This window comes from Strigops habroptila, chromosome 6 (assembly GCF_004027225.2).
Source record: "Strigops habroptila isolate Jane chromosome 6, bStrHab1.2.pri, whole genome shotgun sequence".
NCBI lineage: Eukaryota > Metazoa > Chordata > Aves > Psittaciformes > Psittacidae > Strigops > Strigops habroptila.
The window spans coordinates 35,156,456-35,175,037 of NC_044282.2; the positions used below are offsets into that span (position 1 = coordinate 35,156,456).

At 36.0% G+C, this 18,582-nt stretch overlaps 1 protein-coding gene across 1 annotated transcript in view; it reads left to right on the plus strand.

Moving 5' to 3' along the window:
• The window catches only part of EYS (eyes shut homolog), a 797,046-nt gene that overhangs the window by 273,222 nt on the left and 505,242 nt on the right, over nt 1-18,582 (plus strand). The window contains exon 20 of the mRNA XM_030490420.1: nt 11,978-12,099. Coding sequence (XP_030346280.1) covers nt 11,978-12,099 — 122 coding nt within the window. The remainder of the gene's footprint in view (nt 1-11,977; nt 12,100-18,582) is intronic.

Consider the following 18,582-nt stretch of genomic DNA (forward strand, 5'->3'; position numbering starts at 1 on the left):
GGAAATGAGACAGAAAAAGTTATAGGTAAGATTAGATATTTTTACAGCCTTACAAGATCAGAATTAAAGTCTTTAAATTTGCTGCTGTCAGAGAGCCTTTTCTTTCTCTCATATGAAATAAAAGCTAACAGGTAAAGAGTTGTTAACCTCTATCATACCGAATATAGATAGACCCATAAAATCTGAAGAAATAATTTCTTAAAGTATAATTTCCGTAAGCGCACAGTAGTCTAATTACAGAACAAATTATTGTTGGTTTTATTGCTTCATCTTAAATACTATTAAAATTTATTTTAACTATGTGTTAGGAAAACAGAGGAAGAGGGGAAGACAGTTCTCAACATTTGAATGTAAAGTATTAGGTTATTATTGGAAGAATCCATCTATTCCCTTTTCTCGTCTGTATAAATTTTTCATAATGGAAATCCTTTCTTAATAGTTTTTTAATATGCTAATAAATCTAGAATTAACTTGCATTTTTCAGGAAAAAGAGACACAGTTTATTAAAGTCTGGAGCCACTGCTGCTGTTTCAAGACGAAGTAAGGCAAACACATTCAAAAGACAGAGTCAAGACCTGAGACTGGAAAAAGTTTCTAAAAATGGTGGGGGTTGGTCATGATACTCTCGTTCAGTTCATCCAGTCTGGCTCAAATTTCACAGTTCCCTTTTCTCTCTCTCTTCCTCTCTCTTTATCGAGGTAACTGTATCTTTAAAATGTTGACAACCCCCAGCTAATGAAAATGTATCTCAGTATTTTGTGTCCTGTTCTACAGCCTCTTTATTCATATTTTATTTGACATATGATTGTTAGAAGAGGCCTCAAAAGCAAACTCTAATTGATTTTTCAATTAAATAATTTGGTTTTCAAAAGAGTACTTGTGTTTGGCTTTTGGTGACTTACTTAAACATCGTCTTACATAACAAGTGAATCAGACTGTTGGACGCAATTTGTGCTTTTCCCAGAAAGTATTGATTCCTATAACAAGCCACTCTGAGACCATAAGTATTAACTACAGAAATTCTGTTGCAGTCAGAAACTGCTATGAATTTTTACTTGTGAATGCAGCTATCACTAGGTGACTCTGCTAAACAGACTCTTCCAAGTTCTTAGTGTATGAACCAACTTCAGTGTTCATTATCAATATCAAGCAGTCATGTACTCTTATTTTCGGTAATGCAAGACTGAGTGAAAAAAACAGTGAGAAGAGCACCAAGGTTTAGTTTGCAATACAGAGGACACGTATAAAATACAAACACCTGTGCCACTGTGTTACTTTTTGACCTGAGATAAAGTCTAGAAAATTGCACTGCATTTAGTGACTCAGAATCTGGGAACACTGGAATTCCCGTTTTGTGGAACCCAACCCATCCAGATCCAGGCACGCACTGGCCTTGCAGGAGCTGTGGCCCTGGGCAAAATGACAAAACTCTTTGCAATAAAGATGCTGAAATTTCTCGTAAAGGCATGCACAGTGCTGTCTGGACATTGGTAACTATCTAGGTTTATGAGCTAAATGGAGGAGTTTCCAGTGGATTTTAAACTTCTGTGCATGTTGATCTAACTGAAAAAGCAAAGAAAGATCACACAGCTCTGAAAACCAGCACCATCAGGTCCCAAGAGTTGCAAATTGAGCCCCAGGTGAATGTGGATCCACATTCTCCTTCTTTCAAATACCTGACTTGCAATGCATGCTTTGTGTTTGTACGGCTATGCGATTTCCTACTGGATTATGCTCTGAGCTTTACATCTTCGTTTGCATTCTCGTAGCCTGACGCTAGCACCACCCAATTTATTTGAAAACACCCTGTAAATAACTACTGCACATCAGCTGAGGGCTGCTAACAGACATCAGCCTGAGCTGCTGCTGACAGAAGCATTCATCACGTACAGACTTTGAGCCAAAAAATGCTGTGTAAGACCAAATTGACAGTGAGAACCAACCGGGTTTGGACATGAAAGCGCTTTTAGTCACAGGTATGTATTTAACATTAACTAGTGACAGGCCTCCCTGCCTGTGACAGGAAAAATGATACAGCCTGGGAGAGAAGCCAGGTGGATTCAGGGTAGGAGTTCCTTACACAATGTCCCTTCCCTGTGGATGGAGGAAGGCAATACGGTGCAGAAGGAGGAGGGGTGAGTCAGGGCAGCACTCCCAGTGACGGGGGCAAGTCCCTTCCTCATCTCCATTAGAGCCCCAAAGCGCTCCAGGTGCCTCCCGCGGCATCTCTTGCCAGCTTTCTCCATCTGTGACCACAGCTTCTGTCAGCTATAGGAGCAGAGAGGGAATACGCGTGGTGATTGGCTGCTGCTGCCTGGGTGTTCCCTGCCTGTCTCTCTGGAAGGTTCTCTAGAGGCTGGCTACTGTTGAGCCACTGTGTAAGGTATAGTCACCATATGACCAGGCAGTCATCATGCTTGTAGTTTCAGAGACAATGGGATAAACTTAATATCATAAGAATCTAATGTTAATGAAGAAGGTTATGGTTACTTGTGGTTGATTTGAGCTCATTTTGTCACAAAAAATCTGGGTTTCTGTTTTTTTTTCTAAAGTTTTGCTTCTTTATGTTGTTAGGTCAGGTCATGCTCTCCCCCCTTCTGCCTTCTCCCATGCTCATAATTTATTCTTCATAGGCTCCTAGTTGGCTGTATTAAACCAGTTTCCTTTGTCCAATACAGAGGCTGTGTCAGCCTTTCTATGTCCATCACTAGATCGATTTTGAAACCCTCTTATTCTAGTCTATAGTGATACTGGATTAGATTGAATAAAATGTTTTCGAGTATACATATTAATACCTGGACTAGATTGCATAAAATTCGTTTACTACAGAGTCATCTTTTCTTCCTTGATCCTTGTCTATTAGTTGTGTAGCTGATTGTTTTTATGCCAGCTGTGCTTACCACAGGACACAAGTGCCTAGGTTTAGCACTTTCAAAACCTCACCTTTTTGTATTACATATGATAGAAGTAGCACATTAATTTGTAATGTGATTTATTATACTGAAATGCTCTATAAATTTAAAGCAGGGATGAGTGAAAGTTCAAAAGAGGAAAATTGACATCAAATGCTTCTATTAATGTCTGGGTGCTTTTAAGGATATTTGAGTTGAAGAGTTTTCGGAACAGTCTATTTCTTTAACTTTCCCCTATTTTTGAGCCTGAGGTTGGCAAAAGTGACACTTCATGGTATTTGAAGTGTACTGATGTGATAATGGTTGTATGCTTAAGATCTGAATTTGAATCAGCTGTTATGTTAAGGTACCAGATAGCTTTGTTTTATCGAAAAGAGTAGTTGATCTACTGCTTTTTCATACTTAGTTAAAAAAGCTGCCAGTAACAATACCGGGTTTGAAATTCAGAAGCAAAGTATTACTTCTGTCTCTCAGTATCTAAGACTAATACTTTGGAATATCGCTGTTAACTCCCATAGGTCTCCTATTACCTGAAATCTAGGGGAGCAAAGTAAAAGCTCCGGACAAGGTTGCAGGTGGGTCAAGTTCCTTTCAGTATTTCTGCTCAACGGGAATGTGTTTATGACCTTTCACTACTGAACTAAGTGTAAAACTAGGTACACCGATCAAAGGCTGATATTCAAATGTCTGTCACTACCTGGACGAGTTATTTGGTTTCCTTCACACAAACATCTTAAGGCTGTTGTTTTTCATTAGTTTTCCTGTGCTGCTCAGTACCTGTCATGTTAAAGGTGAATTGAATGACACATTTCCTAGTAAAATCTCTAGGAGAGGAAGGAAAGAAAAATATAAATAGAATAAGTGGCAGAGGTCAAGAAAGAGAGATGAAAATAATCTATCACCAATTATGAATTATATAAGAGATCTCAAACTGACTTTGGTTTGTTGTCATGAAATTACTTCTAGTTTGGTTAGGTTAGGCCCGTACTTAAAATTACATTTCTAAAAACAGTAAAAAAATTCAAATTTTTGAACACTTTGACTGCTGCAGTTGTTTATTTTAATGATTATTCTTAAATACTTGTAATGGTGTTCTAATGTTCGTATTCCTTGTAGTGTATCCCCTAGAGTAACATTTTAAAACAACTAGGAAAATCTAAGAACACAGAAGCATGGATTTGTTACTGTTTTTCCTTTTTCTGCAAACCTAACACAGAATATTTAATATTGGCTGTGCTCAAATGGAAAACCTACATCAGTATGAGTAAAAGCCATGTTGTATGATTATATGCTTCAGCATGTTACAGATGAATCACCACAGAGAAGATAAACTCAAACATGATTTCCATTGGACTATGAGAACTGTCATATTTGAGCAATGATGGAAATAATTGATTAAATTCTAAAGGTACAGTCCAGCATTTATTTGCAATGAGAACATGAAATCTAAAATAATTAGAGGAGAAATCTGTTGCTAGCATTAGTCTTGATTTAATTTAAGAGCACTAAACTTTTAGCAAAGTATCGTATTTTTACAAATGGGTCACTTAAAAATGATCAATATCAAAAGCAGAAATGATTATGAATTTATTAGCAAAGCTACCATTTTAAGAAATGATTGTGTATAAAAACATGCAGTGCAAATAACTACTATTCCTATTTAAGATAATTTTCCTTGTGGCCACAAATTACAGTACAGTGCAGTTAGAGCTGTAAATATGCAGCATGTCTAGATACCAGCCGTATTTTAAGCTGATTCCTGCACTGAAAATATAAGCTTGTCTTTACTAGCAGCGTGCTACTGAAATAAGATGAAAATTGTACTTTTCCACATATTTAGTAAATGCATCTAATGTACACAGATATAGAAATACTGCAGTGTAAGGCAAAACTGATTACAGCTCATCAAACTTTGCCCATATCAGGTATTTTAAATATACTTCCTCTTGCTAATTTAACTAATTCATTATTTAAAAGGTTGGAGAGATAAGGAAATTAAAAACGTTCTTTCTTTCTTTTAGTCTTGCTTAAAATTTAAATAAAAGAAGCTGTTTTATCCTTGTTATCAGATAATACATAATTTATAATAACTTTGAGTGCAAAAGAATAAAAGCAGACTTGGAAGGACAAATAAATGTACTGGTCAGCATTTTCAACATGTCAAACTATTTAGGGAAGGCTATATAAATAAAAATAGAGAGTGGATAAGCCTTTGAAAATCCATAGTGGTGTCTCAATTTCTGTAGATGGCTAGTGCTTAATACTAAGTTATTTCCTAGTAGTTCACTTTTTTTAGTGCTTAGTGCAAATATCACATAGGCTTTATAACTTACATAACAAGAGTAAATTAGAAAAAAACTTTTAATAAAGTAAAATATAATATGACAGCTAATGGTTCTAATAATAAGATTAGTAACTGATTTTGTTGATTTTTAAATAGCAGTTTTATCAAAACCACTCAGTTGTAGCACTGTTTAGAAATCAGACTTTTTATTGTAATTTTTATACATTTCAAAGTTCATGTTTCATATTTTTCTTCACGTTAGTTTTTCATGTCACAATTGTTCCTCCAATTAACATTCATTATTCATAGTCATATTGCAAAAATCATGGCAGTGTTTATTTGACATGAGTTAGGGTTAGGCAGTGTGACTATCTCTTACAGAATTATTAACAAATATTAGAGCAAGCCATGTATGTCTTTCAGACTAGGGAAAACTGGGCCACAGATTTTCTTCATGCCTCAGAAGCCAATTTTCATTCACTTGTGGAACAACAGTGTTGATACATTTACAGTTCCTACATCTCGTAAAGAACAGGTAAATAATTAATTATGAGAGGACTGAAAGGTAGTGTAGTTGCTGGGACTTCACTGGGTAGATCTTGTTTTATTTTATCTTTCTTTAGTGAAGTGAAATTAAGAGTTAAACTAGCTGAAGATGAACAGGTATCCTCTTTTTTGGGTGGGCTGTTTTGTTCTGTTTTTAATAAGCTTGCTTATTTAGGATACTTGTTTATTTAGGATATAAATGCAAACAGACTTAAATAACGAAAACATTGTCATAATGAAAAATGGGAATAATCTAGTGTTAGTGAATATGTATGTTCTGTAAATGGTTAAATCAATAACTTAAAAGTGAAGCTTTAAAGTAGCAACTCAGAAAAGACACTTATATTAACAAAAAAGGCTGCATAAAAAATGTTAGGAACTCAATATGGTTAGAGCAATTGCAAATATGATTTCACAGCTGCTTATATTTTTATGTTCACATTTATTTCACAAGGTTAAATGAACTGCTGCTAGCACTAGCAAAATGAAGTTTGTGATGTAAAGTTTTCTGTAGAGGCAGAGAGACCATAATTTTTCAGGAGAAAAATGTCAAAGTCAAACCTGAGGTTTTTTGCTGGAGTACATCTCCCATTATGTGCCAGTGATAAGTGGTGTTATGATATGCTTATGCTGTTTGGCCTTAATGGAAAAAGAGTTGCACCACAAGAAAAACAGCCTGGCAGAAGAACTTAGAACACACAGAATAATGGGAGATATCTAAATTTCCATTTGTGTGTTTCTGTTTCCAAGCAGCATATCTTCTTCTCCTTTCTGTAAATTAAAAACTGTAATTCCCTCCTCAAATGACCTAATTTCATAGTATCTTCAAAAATGAAATTACTTTCGTTCAAATTCTACTCAGGATGTGGAAAAGTACCTGGAGTACATATCTGTATGGTAGAAATCTTGGAACACTTTTGCCTGGCAAAATCTTGGAACAGTTTCTCCTGGCAAACATGCTAAGGCACATGAAAAACAACGAGGTGGTTGGTGACAGCCAACATGGCTTCACTAAGGGGAAATCCTGCCTGACCAATTTGGTGGCCTTCTATGATGGAGCCACGGAACTGATGAACAGGGGCAGTGCAGTTGACGTCATCTACCTGGACTTGTGCAAAGCGTTTGACACTGTCCCGCATGACATCCTTGTCTCTAAATTGGAGGGACATCAATTTGATAGATGGACCACTCAGTGGATAAAGAACTGGCTCGATGGCCACACACAAAGAGTTGTGGTAAATGGCTCGATGTCCAGTTGCAAACCTGTAACGAGTGGTGTCCCTCAGGGATCGGTGTTGGAACCGGTCCCGTTCAACATCTTTGTCGGCGACATAGACAGTGGGATTGAGTGCGCTCTCAGCAAGTTTGCTGATGACACCAAGCTGTGTGGTTCGGTTGGTATGCTGGAGGGAAGGGATGCCATCCAGAGGGACCTTGACACGCTTGTGAGGTCAACCTTATGAAGTTTAACCAAGCCAAGTGTAAGGTCCTACACATGGGTCGGGGCAATCCCAGGCACTGCTACAGGTTGGGCAGAGAAGAGATTCAGAGCAGCCCTGCAGAGAAGGACTTGGGGGTGTTGGTTGACGAGAAGCTTAACATGAGCCAGCAGTGTGCGCTTGCAGCCCAGAAAGCCAACTGTTTCCTGGGCTGCATCAAAAGAAGCGTGACCAGCAGGTCGAAGGAGGTGATCCTGCCCCTCTACTCTGCTCTCGTGAGACCTCACTTGGAGTACTGCATACAGTTCTGGTGTCCTCAACATAAAAAGGACATGGAGCTGTTGGAGCGAGTCCAGAGGAGGGCCACAAGGATGATAAGGGGGCTGGAGCACCTCCTGTATGAAGACAGGCTGAGAGAGTTGGGGCTGTTCAGCCTGGAGAAGAGAAGGCTGTGTGGAGACCTCATAGCAGCCTTCCAGTATCTGAAGGGGGTCTATAAGGATGCTGGGGAGGAACTCTTGCTTAGGGACTGTAGTGGTAGGACAAGGGGTAATGGGTTCAAACTTAAACAGGGGAAGTTTGGATTAGATATAAGGAAGAAGTTCTTTACAGTGAGGGTAGTGAAGCGCTGGAATGGGTTGCCCAGGGAGGTTGTGGATGCTCCATCCCTGGCAGTGTTCAAGGCCAGGTTGGACAGAGCCTTGAACCACGTGGTTTAGGGCAAGGTGTCCCTGCCCATGGCAGGGGGGTTGGAACTAGATGATCTTAAGGTCCTTTCCAACCCTTACTATTCTATGATTCTATGAAATTCTACTCAACCTACATGTGCAAAGTACAGGCTTGAAGATTTACCGTGGTCATAATTCAGATCCTTGTTGTGTGTGATGAACAAAAAGGTTGTAGTTTCTATTTGCCAGATGTTCAGTTGCCATTTTCCAGTAAAGTAACATTGACTAGGGCTTAAGGAAATGATTAAATCTTCATTTACAGTGTTAGAGAAGGGAAAATATACAAATTCTCTTAAATAACACTTTCTTACCACACACACGGAGTTAATTGAATAAAGACATGCTAGTGTGCATATATAGTGCTTCGTATGTATACAGGAGATTTTAAAAAAATCAGTTTTTAACCACGTGTATAGCTGGTGAGGCCCACTCTTCTTATATATACTGTGCTGTATATTGTAAAAGGGAAAGGTATGTACAAGGAACAAGTATGGTGTTATTTATGCATTTATCATGATTTTTAGAGGACAAGCAAAAGATGATTTGGAGAAACTCAAAGCTGCCATTTATTTTAATCTGTCTACAATTAATAGTAATATTCCCATAAATAAATGGGAAGAAATACATAACTAGGTGTCAAATCCTAGTCCCTTGCTTTATTCACTGTGTACTTGCTGCTACCCGGCTTCCTGTCATTTTACATTGTTTGGAGTGTACGATGCCCTGACTGACTGTCCCACAGAGGACAGTCTCTCAGCCTTTCCTCATCTGAGAGATGTTTTTGGTCCTTCACTGGACTCTTTCCAGTATCTCCATCTCTGTCTTATACTGGGTAGCCCAGAACTGACACAGGGCTACAAGTGTGGCATCTCCAAGGCTGAGTAGAGAGGCAGGATGACCTTCCGCAACCTGTTGGCAGGCCTCCTAATGCAGCCTGGGACATCATAGCCTTCTTTGATGCAAGGGTGCATTTTTGCTTCATGTCCAATTTGGTGTCCACCAGGACCCCAAAGTCCTTCTCTGCAAAGTCTTACAGCTGTCAACGCCTTTTTTATCTACCTATACTTATATGTCATTTATTGTAACATGGCACCTTCAGTTGCTGTAAATCTACATAGAGATGAATTAATACATCATTTTTTTAAATGCATGATATACATACATGCGAGTAATGTTTTGTGCTTGCTCATGTCATGAGAAATCTGCAAAGCATAAAACTTCAGCAGCTGATTGATAGATGGTTTTAGTGAGACCAGAAAAAATACTGCGGCTTTCTAAACAAAACTGTTAACAGCCTCCTTTCACGTGTAATTTTTAAATCCATTTCTGTGAGAGTTTTTTGGAAGTAAGTCATGTTCCTGGTTTATGTGGAAACCTAACCTGCCATTAGAACCGTTTTTAACAGGTGTCTAAGAGTTACTTGTGGGTATGAATTAGTTGTCCCCATTTTTGCCCTTTGTGTTTGCACCATCTTCTTTTCCCCCATTTTAACACTTGTTTTCATGGCACCAATAAACATGCAGAGAATTGAGGAAATCTTGGAAAAATTTTCAAAAAAATTTAAGGTATTTAATAAGTAGTTTGGGTGTGGCTGTGATGTAATAGAAAACATTAACATGTGGCCTAGTAATGTAATTTGTCTCAAATGTGTTTTCTTTTTTCTGTCCTTGGCACAATTCCCAGAAAATGATTGTCTCTTTCCATGTTTGTCTCTTGGTGTTATATTTAAACAAATACAAAATATTTGAACAAAATCTGTCTTCTATATTAATCTTTGATTTACTGTCACTTCAGATATTTCACAATTCTTGGACTTATGCTGGCAATTTTCTTCTCTCTTCATGAAGACTATTTTGCAGTTCTTGAACCTGAGTTCAGGAGTACAGAACAGTAACAGTAAACTATCAATTAAGCTTTTCTTTTTTCTTTTTTTAATAGATGAAGTCTACAGGTCACAAGATGTAGTTAGTTGCATAGAATAGCCTTGCCTATGTAAACCACAAAGGATAATATGTTACTTTCTTTTTTTGACTAGAATATGTAGTTAACTCATCATTATACCCTGATCTTGAGTGTCCAACCTGCTTTCATGCAGTTATTTTTCTGTTATTTTGCTCTGTAAACAAGTCACTGACATTTCATATTTGTCAAAATGCTCTATCTTAACTCAGAAAGATACCCTTCAATTTTATTTTCTGACATACAAAGTTAATCTCAGTGGGTTAGTAAAATTCATGTCACAGAAATAATGGGTGTGTCCCAAGAAAGCACAGCAACTGTGTTTGTCAACATGAGCACAAAACGAATAGAATGCAGTTGGGAAAGTACGAATCACAAAAACGTTATGTACAAACTGGTTGGTGAAAAATTTGATTTGACCGGTTGTAGTAGAATACACATGTAAATAATTTTACTTCAAGTACTGGAATCAGTGGAGCTCTTCCACACTATATGACACCTCAGGACAATCAAGCTAAGCTTGACCTTAAACTATTAACTTCTCTTTCTTTTTTATTTTGTTATCTTCGTTCCAGTAAAAAACAGGAGAGTGTAAGAGTATCATCATAGAAAGTTCTGGAACAATTGCCCAATATGCATTTCCTTTAGAGTTCTGATCCTTAACTTCTATTTTTAAATTATATTAGGAAATTAAATAATTTTGCTGTTAATGTAGAAGGTCATAGCCCATATCTCCTTGAAACACAATGATCTCTGTTTCCAAAGTGCGTATTCAGTAATAAAACAGCTGAAATGCAGCAATATGATTTGCAAACTGCAAACACCTGTAGATGCCACAATGCTGGTACGTTACACATTTGAGCATCATGCTATGGCAGTTCATTTACGTACTCAGCTTTTAAAAAAAATACTAACTTTTTTGCTGTCTATTAATGCCTTCCATTGGCGTTGGATTTTAATAGGCTTTAAAATCTACCCTGAAGGCTGTTGCAATGTTTACCCAGTAATGAAATAATTCACATCAGTCATGCTTACCATTTAAAGTGTTTCCTAACTTTTAGTAGAAAAAAGACTTGTTAGAAGCAAGCATGTTACAAAAGAAGCAATTAAAACTTCTACTGAATGGAAGTGTTTACATTGCTGGCCCTCTCTAATTAATAATCAATTCAGCAGATGTTCACCTTTCTCTTATTTTTCTTTTTCTTTTTTTTTCTCTTTTTTTCTTTTTTTCTTTTTTGTTTTGTTTTGTAGAACATAGGCAGGAAAAATATACTTTATGCTTTTTTTGAGACTATGTGAAACACCCCGTTGCATGCAGATTCCAGATAATTTTGAAGCTGGAGATAATACTGGAGTGTGCTTACAGTTTAGTATAATAGCTTTATAGTGTGATGATAAATGCTCTATAATATTTGTCATTTTGAGGTGGATATGCACATTGCTGAAGTTTTATGCAGTTTAATCAGTCAGAAAATTAGCGCTTAACACCTGGTCATTAGTGTATGTAATACTATCACCATAGAACTAGAAGATTTGCATTTATGCTATCTGTTTAATCCACTGTATAGGAGACAGTATTTTTTATGCCATGAGTTTTTAGAACTGCTTAATTAAGATACTGATGCACAATTTCATATTAAAGGTGTTAAACACGTTGGATAGCTATATAATCCTGAGAATTTCCATGGTAAATTATTTTATATTGAGTTCTATTTGGACCGCATGCTGAACTGTACAACTCAGAAGCTTAGAAATACCTGTACTTTAGGCATGTCTGTGTAATATCTAAGCAAAATATTTTTATATAAGAGATGGGATCTTTTATTAGAAAAAACTTGGAGGAGGAAGGCAGAGATAGTAAAGGATTTGAGGGTACACAAGTTGGTTATTAAAAAAGGTAGATAAAAAGTAGTATTGCATGCCTACATTATCATAATAGTAGGTCAAACTATGGATATATTTATGAAATTTTCACATTTTGAAACAGTGAAGTGCCTGTCAAAAGACAAAAATGCACAACAATCAATACTAATACCTGTTGTAATTATATTAAAATTACACACCCCCCCCCCCCCCCGCAGATTATTTATTTTACTTAATACATTACAGAGATACCAGTGTGTTTGTATGCCTGGATGGGAAGGAACATTCTGTGAAAATGAATCAAATGAATGTAATTCGGAGCCTTGTAAAAACAATGGTACCTGCATGGATCTTTTCAACAGCTACCGGTAAGCGTTGCATCTTCTCCCTATATGATTATGTTCCAGAAATGACAGACTTATGCATCCAGTTGTAATTTTATTGCTCAGCTTTGGGAATGGAGTGTTATTACACAAATGAGCAAACAACTTATGTCATAGATACACTGCTTCACTATATGTTCATTTGAAGTCAGCAGACATAATTAATTGTAAATGGAAAATTAAAAAAAATGCATCCATTCAAAACACTTAGCAAGTAATCTAACCTGAAGCTGTAATTTGTCAAGGAATATATAGGATCTTTTTCTGTCTTGTGTGTCCTGTAAGCACAAGAGATGCTTGAAGAGAAAAAAGTAGTGGGAGTGGAGGATTGTACAATCTTAGGTGATGAGATTGTATCATTGCTGCCACCTTGTGGTTTAAAAGACGAGAAAATAGGAAATTAACTAAAATTTACAGGCACAATGGGAGAAAGCATGAGGATTTGACACCATATTATTCGTAACTTAAACCCCAATTCGTAACTTAAACCCCTATTATTTCATACATACATTTATGGTTTAAAAATTTCTTTTTTTACTGTTATGAAGCTAAGGATTCCATAAACCATCTAGCAATCAGCTTGTTATTTGTATCCAGGGTTTACCTATATTTAGATGTCAGTACTAGCTAGAGCAGTCCTGTATCAGAATGCAAACCCTTAATAGATACTCACATAGCTGCACAAAGAACACAGTGTGATGACTGTACACAGTACAGAGTCTAGTTGTTGTGTCGTGATTATATTCCTGGTAATATAGACAATAATCAGAAAGAAAACCTAACACAGTTGAAACCAGACACGATTCCTCAAATAGCCAAGCATGAATTAAACTCAGTTAAATAATACATATAAAATATATATTTTTGCATTATTCTATGTTCAGAATTTAACTGAAATACTTTCAGTTATCATAGGACTGCATAGATATATATCCTATTTTGGCAAAATATTTTCAGAAATATGTTCAGTCCAATAAGAGAAGAAGAAGTCTATTGAGGCTGAGAAAATCTGTTAAAACATTTTAAATTGATTTTTCTTTTGGGAGGGGGGGTGTTAAGTCTGTTGGGACATACATAATTTTTTTTTTTCATTTTTGTAAATATTTTTGTGAAGTTTGTATTGTACTAACAAAAAATAATTTTATAATTGAATACTGTTTATGTGTGATAAGCTGGTTGAATTCTTCCATGATAGAATGGATTATGAAGGCAAATGTACAGTTTCACCACCCTCAAGGACAGTTCTATGTGCATGAATATTTTGAAACCATGTATCATTACCTGACCTTATACCTATTTTTTTCGTTATAGTGGAAGCATTATATATATTCTATATACATTATATATTATTATATATTATTATGTATTATATATAATGCAGCATTATATATATATAAAATGGATATATATAATGGATATATATTTTTTTAATATATATATATAATGGAGCATTATATATATTGCAGAAGGTAAGACAGCTTCTCTTGACTTTGTTTATACCTGGGCCAACTATGTATGAGCAAATCCAAGGACTTCCTATTGTTTAATGAGGAAAAAGATGCTCATAAAGTACTTTTTCTGGCTTTGGCAAATACTGAATTGTTACAGAAAACGTTTACAAGGGAGCTGGTTTGAACTGCAAGCACCACGAGTCTAAGACTTGGCAACAACAAGGAAAATGAGTCTAGATCCATGGTTTTGTTGTATCACCTAATGCAACTTAATTTCAGTCATTAGAGTTGTCCTAGTTTATACCCTCAGATGTTAAAAGGCGTTCTGCTTTTTTTCACAATTACTTAATGTAAAAAAAGTGTGATTTCTATTACCTTTTTTAACGCTTTTCTCTTTAAAGCTATAGTGACAAAACCAAGTGTTCATCTCATGGTAGCTAAGTAGCGGCAGTGACTAGTATCTGATCCTGAGGACATCCAGCCATATCTTTAAAATTAAGTCTTTAAAACAGGATAACTAGATTCTAACTGCTTAATAGAAAAGATCACTGGCATTCTTGAGCTGTGCCTAGGTGTTGTGTTGGACAAGCACTAGTTGCTCTGACCAAAGGCCAGGAACTGCGTTGGAATTGCAGCAGTGATTGATAGACAATGCAGCTGCCTTGCCTGTGGCCAAGTTCTGGCACTGTTTATTTTCCTGGTGTAAGTTTAGTTGCTGGACATGATACTCAGAATTTCCTGAAATTCTTTGAAGTTGGCCACACCATCACTAGTACTTGATATCACTTCTAACTTATATTAATGTTAAGGATAGATAACATAGCTTTCTTTTATGCCTTTGATAACACTCATTAGTTTACTTTCTTTTAAGTATTTCCAAATCCACCTGAAAACTTTTTGAAAAATTAAGTAATTTATTGTGCAACAGCATAAAAAATAGATTTTTGTATAGAAAAAGAATGAGAAAAAATATAATACGAAAGGAAATATTTTTGTAGCAAGTTTCAGATCTGTAATAATGAGAATAATAGTACAAACCATAGAACCATAGAATCATAGAATAATTAGAGTTGAAAAGGACCTTAAGATCATCTAGTTCCAGCCCCCCATAACTACTAACAAAAAAATTCTCTTTTATATCCATTTATTTATGTGGTGCTATTCATTTTTTAACCTTGATCTGCAAACTTGTTGCCAAAATTGAAGGATCAACAAGTATGCCAGAACTGAATGCTTTTCTGTATGGATTCCATCATAGGAAAATAAATCACACGCTGGCAGGGGGGAGAGGGGCGGGAGGGAAGAAAAAAGCTTTCTCAGTTGTGTATTTTTATTTAAAAAAATCTGAATAAGAAATTTAGAATAAGATACTGAATCAAGAGCTAAGGTTGAATTGTTAAGTATGAATGATTTCCTATATCATTGCTGTTTCATTCCTGTTTGCTTTTGTTCAGGCCCATAAACTAGGAAATTTCTTTTTCTTCCTTCTTATTTTTCAGTTTGGCACATGGCAAGTCAGTAATTCAGAATAGTTTCATGCATATATTTCCAGTACCCTATGAACCTCACTCTTAATTCTCACGACAGTGTAATCTCTCAAATTATGTCTCTGAACATTTATAGACAGATGCATCTATTATGCTAAATTCCCTATTTCTTCTCTATCCTATTGTATCATCTCTCTTGATACTTTTGAGTACTTTTGCCCTAATAACATCAAACCCTAATTAAAGCCCTTGTGTTTCCTTTGCTTTTACCAGTTTATAGGGAAACTTTAAGTGAAAAATCTCTTCAACTCTTCTTGCAAAATAGTAGGCAACATAGTTTTATGGATGAACCAGTGGTGTAGAATAGTCTTGAACTTGGCTGTAATCATTATGACATTAAAACTTGGAGAATTAACCAAGTGTCTTTCCGAAGTAAAGTACTCAATTCTTCCTGTGTATTCACATTGAATCCCACAGATTCATGCTATTTGCCATTTTATCAGTATTTGTTGAGATGATGTGTTGTTGCTGCTTTTCTTTTTATAACATATCAGTGGACTTCTCTATACTAATCAGAAAATTGTACTTTCTTAAGTGTATTTTGTTATGGCATCTATTGATCTTGTAGTCTTGTAACAGTTTTAGTGTTTACTTCAGAAAAGTTATCTTTTGCCAGTGGCTGAATAAGATAGCATTTTATAATCTCTGTGGAAACTGAAGTCCAGTTCTATTTTTATGCTTGCAGTTTATCCTTTTTCCTCTTTGACGCTTCTTTTCTAACATTTTTCTTTTTTTAAAAAAAGTAAAAAAAATTAGAGAATAGTCATCCTTACAGTATCTTGATTCACTGACTGGGACTCATGTTGTCTGTGTCAGCCAGTCTAACAGCACTGGTCCTTAGCACCAGAGCTCTATCCAAAAATCTCTACTCCCTGTGACTTTACCATATGCATTCTTTTCATTGTAACTTAATTAAATATAAGTTTGTTGTAAATTAATATATCAATGCATAGATCAGTTAGGAAATGGGTGGTCTCTCTGATGGGAATATTTAAAAAGACTGCCAAACTATGCAACTTCCAGACTTCAGAATGACTCTTTACTGGATTGCTAATACTCATTAACACTACACATTACCAAAGGTTAATTCTTAATTGCTGTTAATCATTATCATTGCATGTATAACACCGTTAGTACTTACCATTATTAACTTTAAAAATAACATTATTTCTATTTATATATGTATATTTATCATGTTTATATAATCATGCAATGCAATGGAACTGATGCTGTTTAGTTAGCACTGCTAGCTGTGACTGTTGATGGCTCTTAGCTGCTGAGGTCAAGGTAGCAAGTCTCTAGAGTTCTTCAGTGACAGAAGCAGGAACCACAGTGGCCTGTCTTCTTTCCCTGGCTTTCCTCACTGGTCATCAGTGTTTTATGCTTCATGCCTCCTCTCTAAAAGAAAAATGTGATCTTATATGCCCTTGAGACCTTGCTTTTTGAACTGGGACCCTTTCTTGTTTCACTTACTTTTGCAGAGACAGACGTCTTTCCTGCCTGCTCGTTCTTATCCTTTAGATTTTAATTCTGGCACATGTTTTCTTACAACTTGTGCAGCTATATCACAGGTATCCATTTGCCCTTTCACAGTTGCTGATAATATTTAAATATTTAAGTCTAGTTGTGTTACAAAATCCTGTAAGTGGTGTTACAGTATTATGAAATACTTACTCATTTTCTCTAGTTACGGTATTTTAGCATACTTATGTCTGGAACAAGTATTAGGTACAGTTCCTTTAGCCTGCTTCTAAGCACCTTTTTTTGGGTGCAGTGGTCCTTTTCTTTGGCTACATGTGATACAGATCTGATTTTTGTCTAACATTATGACTGTTTACACGTGTGAACTCAGTAAAAAACTGTAGCTGGTTTTATAATCTTTTTATATGACTTTAATTCTAGAAGCTAGCTTTTTCTTTCCAGAGAGGACTCTGGTGCTGAAATACCTCTTTCCCAATAACTTGTTCAAAGACAAATGACAAAAGTTGGTAAATTCCAATGTCACCTTTAAGTATGAGGCTTAAGTTCCTGAAGCACTTGTGAGAAATTACTGATAATGTGCAAAATGTTGTCTGTTTAAATGCTCTTTATTTAAACTCTTCTTTTGTTTATCCTGTCCTGTAAGAGGCCCTATCTCCCTTTAGTCTCTGAGTTGTGTTTATAGTGGAAGGTCTTTTGAGTCATTTCAGACTGTGCTAGTCTTCCTTAGCAATGCTTCTTCAGTTAGTAACTATGCCTCAATCACCTTTCTTCGTCTTTACTTGCATAATAATTTATGCTAGCTGACAATCTGGGTAACTATACTGTCAACCAGAGTTAGACTTACTTTATCTCTTTCCTGTTATTTTCACAGTCAATGCCCAAATACATCTTGCCCTGTAGCTCCCCCCTTTGCTTCTTAGCATTTGAAGCCACATCTTTTCAGAATAAAAAAATAGTTTTTCATTAGTATAACTGTCATCTACCTGTGCTGAGTTCTTGAAAAAGGACTAGTCTTATGTCATTAGAATATATTCAGTGTTAGGCATACCATGATCCTTAATTATATTACTGTTACAGAAAAGAAGCATACAGTTTTGCTCTTTTTTTCCTGCATCTGGAGAAGATTTGCAGTTTTAACTGTGCTTTGGGAAAGCACAGTTAAAGTCAGCCTCTGTGTTTTCTCAGAACTATGCAAGAATTGTTCTTTTATAAGCTGGTGATTCTGAAATTAGGGATAGGTGAATATCTGAAAGATCCGTGAGTAAAAGCATATATATTTATGCAGTATATTTTTAAGATATGTTTATTTCTAAATGAGTGGATTTTAAACTATCATGGAAGTCAAAAGAAAATTGTGATATGATTGTAATTTGAATGTTGAGTTCAGTCTGCCTTCTGTTTTTACTGGCACTCCTTTAAACTACTGTTATACTCTTTCTTACTTTTTCTCCCCCAGAAGCAATAAACAGCTTTTCCCACAGATGGGGATCAGCTTGGCATTTAATGGTCCCAGATGCCAAACTCTGGAACACTTTTTTTGCAAGCATCTGGCTTCTTAGCTGGCATTTCTTCAGGGTTCTTTGGCCAGCTTTTCCTCTCTTGCTGCAGAGATGTTTCCCAGAACATTTGTCTGTTGTACTTATGACTTATCTTCAGTCCTGACTTGTTGGGGTTTTTTTCATCCTACTACCAAGTTGTGTATGCACCTCTTACTCAAACCCATCTTTAAAAGATTCATATGGACAGTCAGGAGATTTACTAATGAATTAGCTAAAGAAATTTGTGAAAGCAACAACAAGTGTTCCCTCCAAAGATAGCAAGTGTTTTATAATTTTGTCTCTGGTAATACTGCACTAAAAATGTGTAGAGTGCTGCTTGATATGCTGCAGTGTGTGAATTCAGCTTTAGGATTTTCATTGCCTGAGGCAAACAACAAAATAGCACTGTGCCATCTCAGTAGCATCTAATAAAAAGTCACTGACATTCTG